This window comes from Zonotrichia leucophrys, chromosome 15 (assembly GCF_028769735.1).
Source record: "Zonotrichia leucophrys gambelii isolate GWCS_2022_RI chromosome 15, RI_Zleu_2.0, whole genome shotgun sequence".
NCBI lineage: Eukaryota > Metazoa > Chordata > Aves > Passeriformes > Passerellidae > Zonotrichia > Zonotrichia leucophrys.
The window spans coordinates 9,723,921-9,743,480 of record NC_088185.1 but is presented as its reverse complement, the minus strand read 5'-3'; the positions used below and the strand labels follow the sequence as shown (position 1 = coordinate 9,743,480).

Genomic DNA, 19,560 nt, shown 5'->3' with positions numbered 1-19,560 from the left:
GCTCCAGCACCTCAGCTAAACCCTGGCACCCAGTGTCACATCCAGGCTTTGTTAAACACACCCAGGGATGGGGACTCCACCACCTCCCTGGGCAGCCATTCCAGAACTTTATCACCCTTTCTGGAAAAAAAGTTTTCCTGATATCCAACCTAAATTTCCCCTGGTGCTGCTCAAGGCTGTGTGCTCTGATTGTGTCAGTTCCTGCAGACAGAGCCCAGCCCCAGCTGAGCACAGGCACCTTTCAGGAGCTGTGCAGAGTGATGAGGGCACCCCTGAGTCTCCTTTTCTCCAGGCTGAACAATCCCAGCTCCCTCAGGGCTTCCTCACAGGGTTTGTGTTCCCAGCCCCTCACCAGCCTTGCTGCCTCCTCTGCATGCCCTCAAGCATCTCAACATCCTTCCCAAACTTGGTGTGGGTCTGAGCTGTGGTTCGTGGACAAATTTTGGAGTTTTGGGAGGGAGGGAACTGCTGCATTGTCCCAGCAGCCTGGGCTCTCAGCTCTCGTTCTGGAGAGCCTCCCTGGCTCACTGCACAGCACCTCTGTGGGGCTTGTTGCATTTAGGTGGGTTGGGGGTCAGCTTTCCCAGAATTTGGGGGGTTTATTTTACAGCTGAAATATTCTGGATAAGGAGGTGCCTCGCCAGTGAGGCACATTCTGTTTGCTCTCAAGGAGCTGTGAGCAACCTCACTGCTGGAGGGATTGCTTGGCAGCTGAGCTGCCTGAGGCAGGGAATCTGTGCTTCTCTCCTCTAGAGGAGGAAGAGTGCTTCCTCCTGCTGCTACCTGCTGGCTTCTAAGTGATTGTTCCTGCTCAGTAATTTGGGGTTTTTTTACATTTTAGTTTTGCTTCTTTTTGAACATAAAGGCACTGCATCTCTTAGAAGCCTGGAGAAAGACATGGGGGAAGACTCACAATTTATGAGTTCCCTTTGTTCACTGACTTGGAACCAATGCCACTTGTCCTATATTGCATTATTTTTGTTGGCCTAAGAAATGGATACCCAGGAGTGGTTTTACTATGGGATTTTTCCTTTATTTTCCAGACACTGTGGTGGCTGTGAATGGAATTTGGATTCTGGTTGAAACCTTCATGCTGCAAGGTAGGAAACATCACAGCTTGTTGCTCCACTGTGGTGCTGAGGGGTTGGAAAAAAGGGAGGACTTGAGAAAGCTGTTCTTGTGTCTTGCAGGAGGGAATTTCTTCTCCAGGAATGTCCCTTGGAGCTACATAGTCTTCCTCACAAGTAAGCTGATGCTTCCCAACAGAGCTGTGTCATTTCCTGAGGAGCTGGGGAGTGAATTGAAGTTATGGGTGTAGGCCTCCATCCAGAGCAATGGTGTGCCTGGCAGGGATTGTTTTGTAGACTTCTCCAGAGAGAAATCTCCATGAACAAATGTGTTGATTTGGAGGGGAAAAGTCTGTTTGGCACCTCACTGAGAATGAGGAGGTTGGGTGGGGTCTGTTAAACCCCTGTTTAACAGAAATCCTTTAAAATCCCCACACATCCATGAGGGCAAGGCTTCCCATGGGCCTTTCCTGTGGGGCTGCTCATTGCTGCTGCTCTTGTGTTGCAGTCTATGGTGTGGAGCTGCTCCTGAAGACCACTGGGCTGGGGCCTGTGGAGTACCTGTCCTCAGGCTGGAATCTGTAAGTGCACATCCATCTTTTTGGGTTGGAAACACCAACTCCTGAGCCAAGCCTGGAGACAGGAGGCCATCAGTCAGCTGTTAGAATCCTTCTGCCCCTGGCCTTGTGCATCTTGTTAGGCTGGAGCAGCACCTACCCCTCTTCTCTACTGATAAATCATTGCTCTTTCATTAATTTTATTTCATTTTTCTTGCCAGCTTTGACTTCTCAGTCACCCTGTTTGCGTTTTTGGGGCTCATGGCACTGGCATTTGACATGGAGCCCTTTTACTTCATCGTGGTCCTGAGGCCCCTCCAGCTGCTGAGGTGAGCTGGGAAAGGCTGGGAAGGAAGGGAGGGATTCCAGAGAGCAGGTGGGAGAAAACAGGGCTTGTTTTGCATCAGTCCCACTGGGGACTGAGCTCCTTAGCAGGAGAGGGCAAGGATTGCTCTGTGGGAATGTGACCGTGGCCAACAGGAATTGCGTGGGGTAATGGGATTAGCCCGAGTTATCAAAATGAGAGATAACAAAAACTTGGGATGGGATATGAACACCCCGTGCTTTGGAGCTTAAGCTGATCTCTAATAGAGATCAAGGGATTTACTGGGGGCAGATTATCCTGTGTCTGCCTTCGTGGGGTTCTTACACCTCCTCTAAATTGTCTGATGCTGTTCAGAGAAAAGCTTTTCTGTCAGGGTGAGATGGTCTGAGCCAGTTTAATAATTTCCATTGAATTGCCAGAAATTACAGTTTTCAAAGGATGCTGCTTTCTAGGGTGAAGTACTGCCCTGCTCCAACTGCATCTCACACTTGGAGCAAGACCATGGCCTGTCACCTCTCTGCAGTTCAGGGCTGATTAACCCTCTCCTGTCGAGGTACCCCCACCTTCACAAACACCTCCAGAGCCACAGGGGGAAGGGATTTGAGGTGAAATGTTTCATTAAAAACAAGCTGATGTAATTTAGCCCTCCAGTGAGGATTTTAAGAACACTTCATGACACTCAAGAGGGGAAAAAAAAAATGTTTTCTCTGTTCCTCCCCTGCCAAAGCCTGTTTGGCAGCTGTGTTTGTAAAGGCTGATGGGGTTGCCAAATCCTAAATTAGCAGGCACAGTGTAGTTTTCTTTCATCAATTTTTATTGGGTCATGGGGGAAACACAGAAAAGCTTCTGTCTGGGGGAAGCAGGAATGCATCCTGACCCTGTACATGAGTCTAGTGTAAGTTCTTACAATTTTTAGGAGTTTTAAATAGTTGTTTATGCATCATGCCATGTAAAAAGGCAGCCTTTTTTCCCTGAGATCCTCAGTCCTGTAGAATGTGCCATAAACGTTTAGATAGGACAGCAGGGAGGTGAGCAGAGACCACTTGAACAAAAAGTCAGGAAAGTCAGGAAACCTCACTGTCATTGCCCTGCAAGGTAGAAAGGGCTGGGATTCTCCTTTTTGCTCTTTCCCCCCACCCCAGGAGAGCTGTGGGTGTGGGTAACTCCTGGCCTCTCCTTTCAGGCTGTTCAAGCTGAAGAAACGCTACAGGAACGTGCTGGACACCATGTTTGAGCTGTTCCCTCGCATGGCCAGGTACCACCTCTGCTCTGGGGTGAGGGCAGAGAGGGGAATGAAGGTTTGGGGACAGGGCAGGGATCTGTCCAACCTGCTGAAGGGATTTAGGGGTGATGGCAGGGAGAGAGCAGTGAAGGTTTGGGGTCAGGGGGGTTCCTGTCCTGCTGAAGGGATTTGGGGGTGATGGCAGAGAGGGGAATGAAGGTTTGGGGTTAGGGCAGGGATCTGTCCAACCTGCTGAAGGGATTTAGGGGTGATGGCAGGGAGAGAGCAGTGAAAGTTTGGGCTCAGAGTAAGGACCTATCCCGCTGAAGGGATTTGGGGGTGATGGCAGAGAGGGGAATGAAGGTTTGGGGTCAGGCTGGGGACCTGTCCAACCTGCTCTTATCTGTCAGTGGGGAGTTACTGATTCTTCTGAACCAGTGGAGTGTTCATCTTCCAATTCCTTGGAGCAGCAACACTCCAGCACCCTGAGCTCCCCCTGCTTTGGTGGTAGGAGGATAACTAAGAGTTATTTTTACTTTTTCTCCCCCATCCCAGCTCTTGCTGGAAGACAAAGCCCCTGTGGGAAGAACACTGGCACAAATCCCCTTGGCCCCAGCTGTTCCCTGTCCTCAGCAGAGCCCCTGAGAGCATTTTTGTGGAATGGTGGGGCAGAGGGAGCTTGAGTGCTGTTCCTCAGCCCTGCCAGGAGTCCTGAGCTGGCTGCAGAGCCCTGCTCTTGGCACAGTCCCTGCTGCAAGGATGTGGAGAGGGCACACACAGTGTGTGGTGTTCTTTAGTGAAGGAGCTGTGGAGAGATGTTTATTGAACAGAAAAGGACAGGCTGGGAGGGGATCCAGGCTGCTCTTTGGTTTCTCTCCTCAGTGAGAGAGTGGCAAACTCCTTGTCCAAGGGCTCCCTGAATGAGGGCAGCCAAGAGCTGCAGAGCCCCAGCAGCAGTGAGGGTGGGCTGGGCTTCCCATCCCTTGGAAATCCCTCCCAGAGCAACCAGCCTAGCATTTTGTGTTTCCCTGCCTTAGCAACTCTCCAGCAGCACAGTTCTCTTTCTGTTTGTGCCTCCAGCCTGGGGTTAACCCTGCTGATCTTCTACTATTGCTTTGCCATCGTTGGCATGGAGTTCTTTGCTGGCGTGGTCTACCCAAACTGCTGCAAGTGAGTACCTCAGTCCAGCCCCCTCAAGAGTGCTTCTGGTGCTCAGCCAGCAGCAGGGAGCTCTGGCAGCTCCGTTTCCCTGTGGAGAAGTGGCCTGGGGCTGAATGGGGTTTTGTAGCTAAGGCAACACATGGCAAAAATCCAGGAGATAATTCATTTCTCTTGCCCCATGCCTGGCAGTGTCCAAGGCCAGGTTGGACAGGGCTTGGAGCAACCTGGGATGGTGGATGGTGTCCCTGCCCATGGCAGGGGTGGAAATGCATGAGCTTTAAGGTCCTTTCCTACCTGAACCATTCTGTTTCTATGATGCCGGAGTTGCTTGTCCAGCAGTGAATTCACCCAACATAAATTCACCTGGTCCTAAGTTATGCTGTGCCCTTTTCACCTTTAATGATGGCAGACCACTCGGAAATGCCAAGTTTGAAGGGTGTGAGCCAAGGAACTCAAACTCTCAGTTTCTCTGGTATAATATTTGCTGAATGATTAGAAAGACTCCATGTGCTCCATGTGCTGTGAAGGGGAGAGGATTCCTTTCAGAGGGAAAGGCAAATATTGGCCAAGAGGTAGAAATTGCCACTCTTCTTACCACCTTCTAGAGGGGCTGGTGTTTATAATTTTTTAGATTTTTCTTGCTTTTCCAGTCTCTGCTGATTCTTTGTCCTGTTTTCTCCACCCAGCACGAGCACGGTCGCAGATTCCTACCGCTGGGTGAACCACACAGTTGGCAACAAAACAGTTGTGGAGGAAGGTTATTACTATCTCAACAACTTTGACAACATTCTGAACAGCTTTGGTAAGAGCACTTTTGTCCCTAGAAAAGATGATTCTGTGTTCCTGCAGAGCTGGATGGCTCTGTAGTGCTCATGTGAGCCTGGACTCTCCCAGGCAGTCCTGCTAATGCACCTCACTCACATCCTGCTCTTTCTGTCTGGAGAGCTCCAGCTGACTGACTGTGCCAGGATGCTCTGCAGGGTAAGCAGAGGTCTCTCAGAGCCAGCTGGAAGGCAGCAGATCTGTTCTGGCTGCTGATCAGAGCAGAGGGGTTCAAGGAGGGCATTAAGGCACTGCCCTTCTGAAGAACCAGCAGCCTTGCCTCTCTTTAAACCCTCTGATGAAGAATAATTTGAATGTGTTGATTGCTCTCCATTTTTCATAATGTGTGAGCAGAATGCTTATCTCCTGGAGATTTCAGAGCTCTCCATGCTGACTCATGAGGAGTCAGGTCTGGTTTCTTTAGGAAACAGAGATGAAGCCATGCTGGAGGTTCTGTGGGTCTGACCCTTTGTCTGAAGGAGCTACAGTGGGGAGGGTCTGCATTCTCTCTGGATTTGCTGTCTTTATTCAAACTTGGCTTGTGTCAGTCTTGCCTGTCAAACACTTTATCTAAAAATCACTGTAAAGCAGGTCAGGATGGATAAAACAATTCCCTGTGTGTGTTTTCTCCCTCTTGTGTGCAGTGACACTGTTTGAGCTGACGGTGGTCAACGACTGGTACATCATCATGGTGAGTGAGCCCTGCAGGCAGCACAGACTGCCACCTTCCACAGCACCACTGCTTTCCTCCCATGGTGCCTTTGCTGCCTGGTATCTTTTGGCCCTGACTGTTGGGAGGCATTTGAGCCCTGCCATGCTGCTGGGCACGTTTCAGGCTTCACAGGCTTGACAAATGAAGTCACCCTGTACTCCATTTTGTCACCCTGTTGTCCAAAGCCACCAGCTTTGGATGTTCTGTGTGTTTGCCTGTAGGAACATCTCTTTCTAGCTGCAAGGACCTGTTGGGGCATTGAGCATTGCACAAGCAGTCCCTGGGGGCAGAGTGTTTATGCTGCTTTGTGCCTGTTGATAAGCAGTTAAGCTGCCTCTGCCTCCTTTTGTGCACTGCTCACTTCTTCCCTCTCCTCTTTAGGAAGGGGTGACATCCCAAACCACTCATTGGAGCCGTCTGTACTTCATGATCTTCTACATTGTGACCATGGTGGTGATGACAATCATCGTGGCTTTCATCCTGGACGCCTTTGTGTTCCGCATGAACTACACTCGCAAGAACCAGGATTCAGAAGGTCAGAGCTGAGGCCTGGCTCACCTGCAGCCTCGTGTCTTCTCTCCCTGGTACTTCATGTCTCTAGGAGTAAATGGAATTGGCCAGGATAAAACAGATCTTTTATTTTTTTTTTTTTTAACCTGACATCCTGAGCTAATTCTGTTGCTCGTTGTTCTTTTGCTCGAGCTTGTTCTTTGTGTGATATTTCTGTCTGGTCTTTCTGCTCTGCCCCTCATCTCTCTCCCTAGAATTCCCCAAAAAGCATGGGTGGGTGTATTTATGTGGGTTTTATATATATATATATCTGTGCACACACACATACAAACTTCAACCACTTGAGCCATTTCAAGCAAGTTCTTTGAAACAGGAAGTCTGTGTGCATTTCATGCAAGGCTTCTAGGAAACATTGCAGCAGTGATGTAGCAAAGCTCAATGAAGGACCTTGCAGGTAGGGAAGATTGATAATTTTTTTAAACCAATTTCCCTTCCTCACTAATGCCCTCACTGGTGGCAGGAGGTGTATCCAAGGTGATTTGCCAGCACTTTTTGCCATGACCTGGAGGACAGCAGACACTGCCTGTCCAGTTTTTCCTGCATTTTCTGGTTGTGCTCAGGCTGCTGGCTCTGTGCTGGTTTTGAACATGCCTTTCCCTGTAGGAACTGGCAGAGACTGGGCTCTGCATCCCCCTCATCACTTACTCACTGTCCTTTTCCTTCTGAGAGGGGTATCTAGAACTGCAGGCCCCTTCCTGACCTGCTAATTCAGGTGCCAAAGCCACACTCATGGCTCACAGCCCTTTTCCTGCTGTTCCTTCAGGTGAAAGCTCCACCCCCCTGGGTTTTTAGGTGCCAGAAGATCAAATTTGTGTGGCCCAGGAGCTGTTAATTAGGGAAACACGTGTGATCCTTCCTGCACCCAGTTTGAAGGGAGCAGTGAAGGACATTGGTTAGCCCTGGGCTCCCAAGCTCTCTTAGGCAGGTGAAGGTCAAAAGGCAGAAATTCTTGTGTGATTATTTGATTTCTTAACTTACAGACCAGCAAAAAAGCTACAAGATTTATTTTCTTTTAAGATACCAAGGAGCCTGATGAGAATGGTTTGAGTCAGAAGCTTTGCTGGCCTTTCTCACTAGTTAACTTTCTCCCTGCCTTGTTGGGGGTTGAACATATCCATGTTCCAGTCACAGAAGCAGGTACAGGCTGCACCTGAGCTCTGGCTTGGCCCTGTGTGCTTTAGCTTTGCCTTCCAGGTTATCATAGCAGCTGCTGAAGCAATGCTCATCTTGGTGACTTTTTTTGCCCCCCTCTTTCTGTTTCTTGCCTCTCCAGAAGACAATGGCATTGTTCTGGAGAAGGAGATCTCCAAGGAGGAGGTGATTGGCATAATTGAGCTGTACAAGAGGACTTCAGCTGCCACTGAAACAGCTCAGCTGCAGAAGATTGTGTTGCAGATGGACAAATATGGGGTAAGAGGAAACACTGAGAGTTCTCACCTTCAGGGAGGGAGGTGTGCCAGGGCCACTGTGTCTGTGTGGAGAGAGAAGATCCACCTGCTTGTGTAGTGTTGAGGGCTGAGCTGCTGGAGGAACTGCAGCATCACAGAATATTGCTGCTCTGGAAAAGCAGCAGCTGCTCCTTGAATAGCCTTGACAAAGTCTGGTCCCTGCTGCCTGAAAACTTCCCTAAGAGCTGTCCTGGCCCCTGCTGACTGGAAAGAAAGCATATTTATATTTCCCCTAAGGAAGCCCCTCTCTCATAATTCTGCTGCTTGTCCCTCTGTGCCATCAGAGAGCCCTGAGGCTGGGACAGTCCTGGAGCATTATGCAGCAACATGATGGCACTGATTCCTGACCCTTCCTTTCTCCATGGCACTGCTTATGCTTCCATTCTAAAACATTCTACACTGGGAAGATGAGCTGTTGTCTCAGAACTGTTGTGTCATGCAGCTGGGCAGAGCTGAGTGGTTGTTTTAACAGTGGCCATGGTACCCCTGTGTCACCATGGCACAGGGGCTGCAGCCTCTCAGGTGGCAGCAGAAGGAGCCTGGGATGGCCTGAGCTCATCAGTGGGTGATGGGAGTCCACAGGAAGGAAGTTCCAGGCCAGATCCAGCTGCTCAGTGACTGATGAATGTCTGTCTTGGTGTTTCCTCCTCCTTCCCCACCTCTCCAGCAAATGTCCACAGTGTTCCTGGGACGCAGGTCCAGGACCAAGAGTGACCTGAGTATGAAGATGTATGAGGAGGAGATCCAGGTATGTGGGGCTGAGCTGGAGCTGCCAGCAGGTCTGTGGTGAGAGCATTCCCTGGAATAACAGCCCATCCTGTCAAACACTGGGCACTGCTTTCCTCTGAGCCCAGGGGTTGTTACCCCACAGGGCACATCAGAGCTCCTCAGTGGGTGCAGGTGTGACAGGCCAGTGACAGTGACCACCCTGGGGGTGTGCACAGGCCCTCCTGCTGTGCTGAGCTGCCCTGGGCTCCCCAGGTGTCTGCTGGGGCTGTGAGCACAGTTTGGTGCTGCCCAGGGCTTGGCTGCTGAGCACAGAGCTCTTAAACCTCTGGAATGTGGTTGTGTGTGAGCTTAGGTGTGTCTGCCTGACACAGAAAGCAAGGCTGGCTTGTCCCAGGCTGGCCTGCCTGGTTTGCAGGCTGAACAGCATGGGAGACAGGTAAATCAGCAGATTCCCTGGAGTTTTAGCAGCACCTTCCTGCCAGTGCCACCCATGGTCAGGAGCTTTCTGCCATGGGTTTGGTCACTGCCAAAGGCAGTTGAAGGTCATAGGCTAATGATTAGTGCTGAAAAAAACTAATCTTATAACCATTTGAATGTGTCCTTTGTCTCCAGAGCAGACAGACTGGGGATGAGTCTTGAGTCCCCCTAAGGAAAATACACATTATTACCATGGGGCTGGGTCACCTGCAGAGAAACTCCCTGTGTGTTCTGCTTGGTCTGTGCCTGAGGGATGTGACATCCTGGGCACCCTGGGTGCTGCTCTGCCAGTCCCAGACAGCATGGGGACAGCCATCCTCAAGGCCTGGGTGTTCAGGAGGGGCATCCTGAGGGTGGCATGTTCCCTTGGTCCCAGTGCATGCCCCACAGGCATGCTGCAGTTAGCTGGGCTGTTAGGCTGCACCCAGGGCTTTGGGAAGAGCCCTCTGTGCCTGGAAAAATCGCAGTGACAGCAGGCTCTGCCCTTTTGGGGTGATCCTAATCCCTGCCTGTCTCCTCCCCTCTTGCAGGAATGGTATGAGGAGCACTCCAGGAAGGAGGAATCCCAGCCCCCAGTGCAAGAGGCTGCACCTGCTGCCAGCAGCTCCCTGAAGCCCCTGAGCCTCCGGCAGCGCTCCCAGACTGTCATTTAGGCCCAGCTAACACAGCCACCTTCTATGCAATAACCTAGAGTGTTCCTGCCCAGCCTGCCTGGACTTTGGGAGGGTGTATATAGATCTGTCAGTGTACCAGTGTAGGGATCAAACCTTGCCCCCAGCAGTGGTTGCTGAGAAGCCAGAGGCTCAGGGGGCTCGGGGGAAAGGCTGCTGCACACAGATGTGATGCACATCTGGGCAGAGCAGAGCCCTTGTCCCTCTGAGCCCCTTCCCAGGCTCCAGCTGCTGCTGCTGCTTGTCTTAGCACTAACAGACCTTGGGGAAAGGGATGTGTAATCCATTAACAGCAGGGAATTCGCTGAAGTCACCTGCTTAACAGCAAAACTTGGGCCCTTTTGGAAGATCCCTGTTGCTCAAAGGGTACCATTAACCTAGGGACAAAAGATCAGGGAGTGAGCTTTTGTTTCTGCTCCACCTTCCTTATGCAAAGAAAGGGGAGGTGGTGTGAAATCTCAGCACTTTTGGAAGGGCAGCCTGCCCTCCCCCTCCCTTTTGGCACTCCTAGATGCACTCCAGCAGTAGCTCCAGCTCTGTAGTAGCTCCAGCTCTGATTACTGAATTTTGCTGTCCCCAAGTAGTTCTGAGGCAGAACTGAGGGCCAGCACCTCATCATGCTATGGCCATAGGTGGGACAGGGCTTTGGGAACTCTGTCTCTGCATCACTGCTGGTCAGCCCTGCCCTGGGCTTGGAGTCACCTCTGCCAACCCCAGAGCTGTACCTGCTCAGGGAGGGGTGTTCTGAGGGTGACATGGCTGTGGGGCTCTGCCACTTGGCCACCTGCCCTGTGAAACCTCTCTGTCAGGTCCTTAGCTGGGATAAATGGCTGGGAAGGAGAGTGGAAGGGTTTGCAGCTCCAAGTCTGGCTTTTTTCTGCCTGGCTCCGGGTTAAGCAGAGCTCCTGGGCATCACACACTCCTGCTGGTCAGTCCTCATTCCAGCTGAGCAACTCCCAGCCCAGAGTGGGGCTCCTCCCTTGCAGGAATGTTTCTCAGGCTGGAAAAGTTCAGCTCAGTCAGGTGTTGGGAGGATCCACTGAAGAGCTCAACTGTTCCCCTGGGTTGGGGATGCAGGAGGAACATGGAAGTCAAGGATTCTTCTCACCTGTCTGCTTTTCTGCACCTGAGAGCTGAAGGATGAGGAGAAAGGGGGAGAAGGGATCCCTTCCCAGCTCTGCCACGTTTGAGGGATTGTGGCAGTTGTGTCACCTTTGAACCTGTCTCTCCAAGTCCCTCTTTTCCCTGTCAGCACTGGAAGTTCTGAGGGCTGACACTCCCTGGCAGCTGGGAGGTTCCCTCACCTCTTGCTGTTTGATCTTTCCTCAGGTTCAGATTAAGAGTGGAGCTTCCTGAGGAGGCTTCCCCCTTCTCCCAGTGCCCCAGGCCGTGGGAGATGTGTGTCCCCATCCCCTTGTCCCACATGCCTGTCCTTGGTGGCCTCACCTCGTGGCACGAGGACAGCAGGAGAGGGCTGATCCCACCTGGGCAGCTCAGGAGCATTTCTGGGTGGGTGAGACTTTCAGAGGGAGGCAAGACAGAGCTGCTTCTGGAAACCTCTCCCTCCATGGCACGGTGGGAGCCCTTGGAAGGAGTGGCAGAGCAGCACACACGCACCAGTGGCTGCTCCCAACCCTTTCCAAACTCCCCGGGTGCCTCACGGCAACTCTTTGTTTTCTTTCTGGATACTTGCAGGTATGAGACTGCTTCTGAGCTGACCCATGAAGGACCTTAAAGGGCTGTTTTCCAAACCATAAATTCAACCACAAATGAAGGAGCAGAGCAGTTGTTGCTCTTGCAGTTGCTCTGCATGGAGTGGCAGCCTGGGAGGTTTATCCAGATTAGTCCTGGGGCTGCAGGGGAGGGTGTTTATTGTGCTTTAACTTGTGGCCAGGGTGAATGAGCATTATGAAGGTTAGTGGGGAAAAAAATGTGGCTGTGGTTAATCTCCACATTCCCCTACAGCTGATTTCTCCTGGCAGGGCTATCAGTGACTTTTTTTTTTTTGTTTGGGGGTTGTTTTCTGGGTGTGAAAAGAGCTGTGGCTTTAAGCTGTGCTGAGGAAGGCACTGAGGGCTGATCATGCAATAAAGGGCTCCCTGGAGGGCTGGGGGTCAGGGTGCTGCCTCCAAGGTGTTGATCCTCCCCCACATACCCCCTGTGTTCATTATTTTTGTATAACCAAGGAGGGCAGCAGCAGTTTGCTTCTTCCATATGACTTTGGAAGGAAACAAAGTTCGAGTACGGGGCATCCCCTTCTATTTATCCTCCTCTCCCTCCCCCCACACACAGACTGACAATGGAGACAATCATTTTGTAGGGAGCACGGGAGGAAGCACTGCAGGATTTTGTATGCTGGCGTTTTGTTTATAAAAAACCTGATTTTATGGACGTGTCTGTCAGATGTTCTCTAGATTTTTTTCAGGCGCACTAATAAAGAGCATCCTCGGCTTCGTAAAGGCTTCCTTTCCTCCTTGCCCTGTTATTCCAGAGGTGGGGTTGGCCAAGCTGGAGCATTTCCAGTGTTTGAAGAGGAGCCTGCCTGCCCTCTCTGGTGGCAAGTGCTTGTGTTGAGAATATTTTGTGTGCATGCCTCACTGAGCTGCTCCACATTCCTGTTCCAGGACATTACAGAGCCTGCCTTCCCTTCTGCCTTCCCCCTGCCAGCTTTTTCCCTAAACATCAAGATAACTCTTTCAAAGTTGGGTTTTTTAAGGTGCAGTGCTGAGGCCAGCAGGGGTGTTTGACCCTGCACCTCTGTCTGGGACACATGCCAGGGTTTGGATTGCTTTTGTGGCAGGAAGTGGGCGTTGTGTCCCGGATCATTCCAGCAGCTGCTGCCAGAGCAGGGTCAGGGCAGAGCCAAGGGCTGTGGGCACAGGGAGGGTTATTTTTTTGTGAAAGCTGCTGGCGTCTGTTAGAAAAAGGAGAAATGCTCCTCAGGCCCAGAAGGAAAGGAGGAGGAAGCAGGTCTGACAGTTGTGGTGCTTGCTCAACACCCCTCTCTCCCTTGGGGCAGGGATGTGGAGTGACAATTTACTTTCCAGCCTGTTCCTGTGTCCTCTCCAGCTGGGAGCAGCACCCCCAGCCCACCCCCATTCTCCTGGCACTGTGGACCCTGCAGGAGTCCCTGTCCCCAGGGCTGAGCCGTGCTGACCCCGTTCCCAGTGTGACAGCACGTGACTGCTCTTGGGACATCGGCTACTGGAAACCACTTCCCCAGTCCCTTGGGAAAAACCTCTCTGGGTGTCCCAGGCTCCTCACCCCAAAGGCTCTGTGCTGACTAAGGGCTGAGTCAGACCAGCACAGAGCAGGAGCAAAGGCCCTTGCAGCAGGCAAAAGTCAAGGTTGGGTTTCTGTTGGTGTTTGTTTTTTTATTGCAATTTTTTACAGTGCCTAAATCTAGTCCTGCCAGAGGTCAACACTGTGTGTGGAAACCTCCAAGTCCTTTCCTACAGCTCTGCCCACCCCAGGAGGAGGAGAAAAGTAGGATCTGAAACTCAGGTTGAAAAACATTACTAAAAAAAGCAGGGGAAAAACCAACCTCCCTTGGTTTGGTGTTTGTTCTTCCCTCAGGCTTTGCTTGCACTAAACCCAGTGCATCCCTGGAGCACTGTGTCCCCTTAACCCTGTCTGGCTGTGCCCTGTCTGCTGCTCCAGCCCATGGTGCCAACAGGGACAGTCCTTCCTGAGGACAGATGTGTGCCTGGGCCGTGGCAGTGCCACCCTGTGCTGCCCCAGCTCTGTCCCAGAGCGTGGCAGGGAGCTCAGGGGGGGAAGGTGAGCTGAGGAGGCAAAACCCACTCTCGACTGCCCCAGCTCTGTCCCAGAGCGTGGCAGGGAGCTCAGGAGCAGAACCTCCCCTGCTGTGCCCCCGAGCTGGAGCTTCCCCATCCCCTGCTCCTGCTCTGCCCCCTGACACAGCTAAGGTTTTGATGCTGCTCCTGCCCAGAGTTCCCTAAATTACAGATGAAAGGAGAGGATGTGGGCACCGAGAGCTCCTTCCCCAGAGCACAGCAGGGCCCGAGGGCTGGCTGGCAGCTCCAGCAGCACGGTGAGGTGGAGGTGCCCTTGTCCCCTGGCAGGGACAGGGAGGGCACGGCCAGGCCCCGCTGCAGTGGGAGGCAGAGCGAGCTCCGGGGCTGGAGCCGCTCAGGGGGTGGAGAAATGGATGACCCTGAACTCGGTGAGCAGGGCCACGCACAGGAACAGCAGGTAGGAGGCGATGAGGCAGACGCCGTAGGGCTGTCCCAGCTGGAAGCACTGCGCCGGCACCGTCACCAAGGAGAACACCAGGCTCAGCCCCAGCGCCCCGGCCAGCACCCACACCAGGGGGCTGTCGGGCTCCAGCTGTGGGGACAGCAGCGTGATTGCGGTGACAACGGCTCCTGCTGCCAGCCTGGCCCGTGTCACCGTGTCACCACGGCCTTACCTTCACCAGCGGCTGGCTGCTGGTCATCTGCAGCAGGCAGCCCAGCCCCACGCCGACCAGGATGTCTGCAGCACGTTCAGGATGGACACACAGCACTGAGCCCGTGCCTCTGCCCCCCATCCTCCTCCTTCCTGCATGGCTGAAGCATTCTCTCTCTCTCTGCGCTGAATGCCACCCTGAGCACTCGAGGAGAGGCTTCACCCAAAACCCACCTGAGCAATGCACAGCCAGCCCCCTCCCCTCCTTCCCTTTGTAAAATCTCAAATCTGCCACACTCCAGCCCAAACTCCCGCCCAGCTGGGGCAGCTGTGGGTCCTGTACCCTCAGGGGGGTGCTGCTGGTGGTGTCCCTGCCCCTCCCAAACCCCTCACTGTCCCCTTGCACTGTGGGAACACCGTGGGCTTTGCCAGCGTTGGAGGGACTCTGGGATGGATCCCAGCTCCTCTGCAGGGATCCCACAGCACAAGGGGCTCTCCTGGGCTGTAGGCAGGGAAAACTGGGGCAGCTCCTGCCCCACGTGGCAGCACCCTGGCCCTGGCACACACAGGATACTGAAGATGATGCCCCCGAAGCAGGCGGAGAAGGCCATGCGGGGATAGCCCTGCCGGGCCATGGTGAGGTCGGAGAAGGTGTCTGTGGAGGGACAAAAGGAGACCTGGGGCATGGCAGGGGCACCCCAGCGTGTGCCAGGGGGGCACTGAGAGCAGCAGAGCCCTCACCCCCGATGCTGTTGCCCCAGGCCAGCAGTGTGAGGCCCAGCACGGTGTTGCTGAGCTGGAAGATGATGCCCAGGGTGCGCAGGATGTTCACCAGCTCCGTGGCCGCGGCGTTGATCCACATGGCACTGGCCAAAAACCCAAGGAAGGCAAACACCTGACAGGAAGAGGAGCAAGCTGGTCCCTGTGTGCATCCCACAGGACCCTGCACACCTCCTGGGGCATTGGAAACTGGGAGAGAGCTCCAGCTTCCTGCTCTGCCCCATTATGGAGCAGGCTGTGCTGGTCCCTGGTGGGTGCCCAGGGCTGGGGGACACCTTACACAGTGGTACTTGGGTGGCTCCTCGTTGCTTGTGGTGATGAAGATGATGAGGGCCAGGGCAGAGGCAACCAGTGTGACCAGTGCCCAGACTGGGAAGATGCCCTGGATCTGGTAGAGCCCATCTGCACATGGTGGGGAGAGGAGGAACAGAGAGGCTTGAGGTGGAGGCAAAGCCTTGTCAGCTACAGCCACCTCTGCCCTATGCCCCCACAGAGCTGCTCCCCTCCGTGCCTCAGTTTCCCCAGGCAGGCCAGGCCTTCTCCATTTTCCCCCCAGGACCTGGATGCTGGGGGATCCAAGCCCCCCAGCCTTGTCAGGGTGTATCCAGCTGCAAACACAGCTTGGCTCTTCCCTGCTACCCACAACGGGGAGCAGCTCTGATGGGCTCCTGCAGTCCCCAGGGCTTTGGTGGCCTCTCAGTCCTGTCCCTTCTGCAAGCTGGGACCACCCCAGGCTCTTACAGGCGCCTGATTTCAGGGTGAGGACGCAGAGCAGGGGGCTGGTGACGATGTGCAGGCAGTTGAGGGGTCTCTTCCAGTTCAGGTCATCCTTGTCGGGGTCCACAACGGGAACGGTGAGCAGCAGCACCAGCTCCACGGGCACCTGGCATGGGGACAGCCACCTGGCACACCCTGCAAGGTGCTCCCAAACCCACTGCCCCTGTCCCAAAGCCCTGGGGAGACAGAGCCCCAGGGGCCAGCAGGGATGGGGATGCCCCTTGGGGGGCTCCTCCTGCCCCCCACTCACCCTGAAGGCCTTGAAGAGCCGCCAGTACCAGGGCTTCCTCCTCCACTTGCGGTAGTCCAGGGGGCTGAGGGCCGAGGCGAGGATGCGCAGGGAGCTCTCCCGGGAGGGCAGCAGGGGCCGGTACTCCTCCCCTAGGAGATGCCACGGGGCTGAGCGGGCTGGGGGCTCCCTGCGTGTCCCCAGAGAGCTCCCCCTGCCCCACGGGCTGTCACCCCACGGGCTCAGTCACTGGGGGGCTCTGGGACCCCCGAGGACAGAGCAGAGCCAGCCCTGATCCCATAGAGAACAACATACCATAGTCCCCGCTGTTTGTGCTCGAGGGCTCCGGCTCTTCCACATCTGTCGGCATCTCTGTGGGGAAGAGGAGAGAGCAGGGGCACTGGAAGGGCGCCCCAGCACCTCGAGGGTCCCATCCCAGCTGGGCAGCCCTTACCTGGCTCCCAGGCTCCGGGAGGGGCCAGCCCGTCCCCGCGCTGCCGCCGGTGGATCCAGGTGCAGAGCACCACGGTGAGCACGTAGAACACGTAGAGCCCCAGGTAACCTGAGATGGGGGAGTCATGGGGGAGTCACGGCACCCCGGGCTGCTCCCACCATGCCCAGCTCCCCCAGCGCTCACCCAGAGCCTCTCCCAGCCTGATCCTGCCCAGGTAGAGCACCACAAAGGTGAGGAAGACGGCCACCATGTAGAAGATGACGTCCCTGAGGAAGGGCCTGGAGGCGGCCGTGAAGGGCTTGACCAGGGCGATGCCCCCGGCCACCACCGTGGTCACAAACACACCGGCACCTGCCAACACAGGGGGACTCTCCTGGGACAGGGGAACATCCCACAAACCCAAAATGTCACCCTGTGAGGACATGGCACTGGGGCTCCCTTACCAAAGACGGCCCCGATGGCCAGCCCTGCTGTCCGGGGGTCAGAGAAAGCCACCACAGCACTGAAGACATCAGGGGCCCCATTCCCAAAGGCCAGGAAGGTGACACCATGGAGAGGGGACGTCAAGGAAAAGACCTGGTGGGTCTTTGGGAACATGGGTCTGTGCACCTCTGTCCAGTGCCAGCACATGACTGCTCGTCCCACTGTAACCTTCCAATGGGCTTCCCCTGGCACGGCACCAAGGGGACACAAAGTGACCCTGTCATGGTCACCTCCCCTGCCCTGTCCCCACATCCCTCCTGCCTGATTTGCCAAGGATACTGCCACGTTGTGGGACAGCTTCAGGTTGGTGGAGATGGCTGATAAATTGGGGCAGAAGCTGGAAGGGCAGAAAGGAGACAGAGAGGTGATGGGGCTACTTGGGGCTCCTGCTCACTCTGGGGACAGTCCCCTCCTCTGCAGGGCAACTCACAACTTCTCTGCTGTCACACCGAGGATGATGAACAGGTACAGGAGCCAGAGAGCCTGTAGTGGCACAGAAAGGGGTCACTGGGGTCCCCACCACACACCCCCCTAGCACAGCATCCCCAGCACCGCCCTTTCCGGTCCTTACATAGAGGGTGACAGCCAGGGGCAGCAGCCGGGGCGGGAAGACACAGAAAACCCCATCGAGGTAGTCGAGGAAGCCCCCGTCGAGCCGGCAGTCGGGGTTGCTCCGGATGAAGTGGCACCACTCGGAGCTGTTGTGCTCCCGAACCTCCCAGCACTGCGGAGCACAGCGGAGGGTGCTCGGCCGGGCCTCCCCGAGGGGACACTGCCCACCCCGAGGGGACACTGCCCCCCCAGGCGCTGCCATGGGGCCGCTCTGCCAGGTCACTGCCTCAGTTTCCCCACCTGAGCTACCCGTGCGTGGGTGCAGGGCTGTGCCAGGGCCAGCAGAGGTGCAAACCCTTGTCCCCACCCCATCCATGTCCCCACACAGCCCACACCCACCCCGGGCCATGGGAAGGCGCCGGCCTGGCAGCAGAGAGGTTTTCGGAGAAGAAAACCAGCAGCGGAGGAAATCCGGGTGAGATCCCTGCTGCGATAGTGAGGACATGCAAGCAGGGACGGGACGGGACCCCACCACCCCGGCAGCACCCAAATCCCTCCCGGTGCACACCCCAAATCCCCAGACTTACATCCAGGCTCCGTGCGTGGCTCAGAGCATTCCCCGCGGGAGGGACCGTGTGCCCCGCGTCCAGCAGCAGCGGGGCCCCGGCTGGCAGCGCCCCGGGCAGGCTGAGCGCCCCGGGCAGCCCCGCGGGTCCCTGCCCCATGGTGCCCTGTCCCTGGCGGGGACAGCCCCGGGGACACCTACCACGGGCAGCGCTCTCCGGGGACACCGAGCGGGGGCTGCCCCCCGAGCCCCATCCCGCGCTCCCCGGGCGGGGCCAGGAGGGGGTAAAAATGAATAGTAAAATTGGATATTATAATTAATGCTAAAAATAATAAAAAGGATAAAAAGCAGAGCCTCCCGCAGGCAAGTTGCGCTGGGGAGGCTCAGCCCGGGGGAATGGCACCCACACCCCGCGGAGAGGGACCAGGGGCACCCCCGAGGGCAGGGAGGGGACAGGGAGGGGACAGAGAGGCAGCGGGGCGGGTGGGGACGGTGACCCCGGGGGTGTGGGGGATCCCGGGCGGAGATGCGGGGATGCAGGGATGGATGGATGGGGGTACCGGGGGAAACCCACCCGCGGCGCGGCCCCACCGTGTCGGCTCGGCCCCGCTCCGAGCGCGGGCAGCTGATCCCCGCCGGCCCCCCCGCCTTAAAGGGGCCGCCACCCTCCGCCCTTAAAGCGACAGCGACACTCTCCCGCACGGCCGGCTCCCACAGGGGACACACGCGGCTCTGTGCTCCGGGCCGGCCCTCCGAGGCCGGGCAGCCATCCTGCGGGCTGCGCCCACACACAGCCCCACACGGTGAGCCCTGAGAACGGGCGGGCTCAGCGCGGGATGTGTCCCGTGTGGGACCAGCTCGGTACCGGGGCTGCACACACCTCGGCCGGCGGTCATACACCCCTCAGAGGGACCGGGCTCCTCTTCGCACCGGTGTCCCCAGCTCCAGGACACCCCAGCCTCAGCCGTGCCCCGTGTGCCATATTTGTGGGGCGCAGGTTGGCCGTCACGGCTGGAGCCACAAGACCCTCATGGGATTCAAAGAACCCGTGGGATTTAAAGAACCCATAGGATTCAAAGAGCCCTGGGGATTCAAAGAACCCATGGGATTTAAAAAACCCGTGGGATTCAAAGGTCCATTTCCCACCCTGTCCCGTTTCCCCCCAAGCAGCCTTCTGCCCTTCCCCCGGACAGAGGTGGAGGGAATTGCGCAAGGCCGGGGCTGCCGCGGCCCTGGGGCCCGAGGGAAGCAGCAGCGCCCCGTGTGTGCCCCCTGCCCCCGGCACGGGGACACGCCGGGCTGGGGCAGCTCACACGAGGGGTCCACGCGTGTCCCCCGAAGGCGGGGAGAGGAACCTGCGCCCATCTCCTGAGAGTGTGGGGCTGGGACAGGCGGGATGGGAGCGGGGGTGTGAGTGTGGGGCTGGGACCGTGGGTATGAGTGTGGGGCCGTGGGTGGCATGGGGGGACAGGGGCGTTGTGGGACAGTCACAGGGATCCCCACGGCCTCGGAGTGGCTGGGGGCGTGGCCACGCCAGAAGCTCCGCCCC

General features: G+C 55.9%; 2 protein-coding genes across 5 annotated transcripts in view; one reads left to right on the top strand and one right to left on the bottom strand.

The window, feature by feature from the left end:
• Positions 1–12,223, top strand: part of TPCN1 (two pore segment channel 1) — a 42,254-nt gene extending 30,031 nt beyond the window's left edge. For all 3 annotated transcript variants that reach the window (XM_064726611.1, XM_064726613.1, XM_064726612.1), the window contains 12 exons: positions 1,044–1,100; positions 1,191–1,244; positions 1,576–1,648; positions 1,846–1,953; positions 3,133–3,204; positions 4,252–4,341; positions 5,019–5,134; positions 5,799–5,845; positions 6,248–6,401; positions 7,710–7,846; positions 8,552–8,632; positions 9,621–12,223. In XM_064726611.1, coding sequence (XP_064582681.1) covers positions 1,044–1,100; positions 1,191–1,244; positions 1,576–1,648; positions 1,846–1,953; positions 3,133–3,204; positions 4,252–4,341; positions 5,019–5,134; positions 5,799–5,845; positions 6,248–6,401; positions 7,710–7,846; positions 8,552–8,632; positions 9,621–9,743 — 1,112 coding nt within the window. In that variant the 3' untranslated portion in view covers positions 9,744–12,223. The remainder of the gene's footprint in view (positions 1–1,043; positions 1,101–1,190; positions 1,245–1,575; positions 1,649–1,845; positions 1,954–3,132; positions 3,205–4,251; positions 4,342–5,018; positions 5,135–5,798; positions 5,846–6,247; positions 6,402–7,709; positions 7,847–8,551; positions 8,633–9,620) is intronic.
• An 886-nt stretch (positions 12,224–13,109) lies between these two features.
• SLC8B1 (solute carrier family 8 member B1) lies at positions 13,110–18,619 on the bottom strand. 2 transcript variants are annotated; one of them, XM_064727038.1, is made up of 15 exons: positions 18,034–18,619; positions 17,466–17,618; positions 17,325–17,377; positions 17,174–17,231; positions 16,855–16,960; positions 16,595–16,762; positions 16,412–16,519; positions 16,273–16,329; positions 15,979–16,109; positions 15,693–15,834; positions 15,232–15,353; positions 14,913–15,066; positions 14,746–14,826; positions 14,194–14,258; positions 13,110–14,111 (listed from the first exon to the last, which is right to left on the bottom strand). In XM_064727038.1, exons 1-15 carry the CDS (start codon positions 18,169–18,171, stop codon positions 13,914–13,916), a joined length of 1,734 nt encoding a protein of 577 aa, XP_064583108.1. In that variant the 5' UTR covers positions 18,172–18,619; the 3' UTR covers positions 13,110–13,913. The 2 variants fall into 2 exon arrangements, with proteins under 2 accessions (XP_064583108.1, XP_064583109.1); XM_064727039.1 differs by lacking the exon at positions 17,466–17,618.
• Positions 18,620–19,560: the final 941 nt, after the last annotated feature.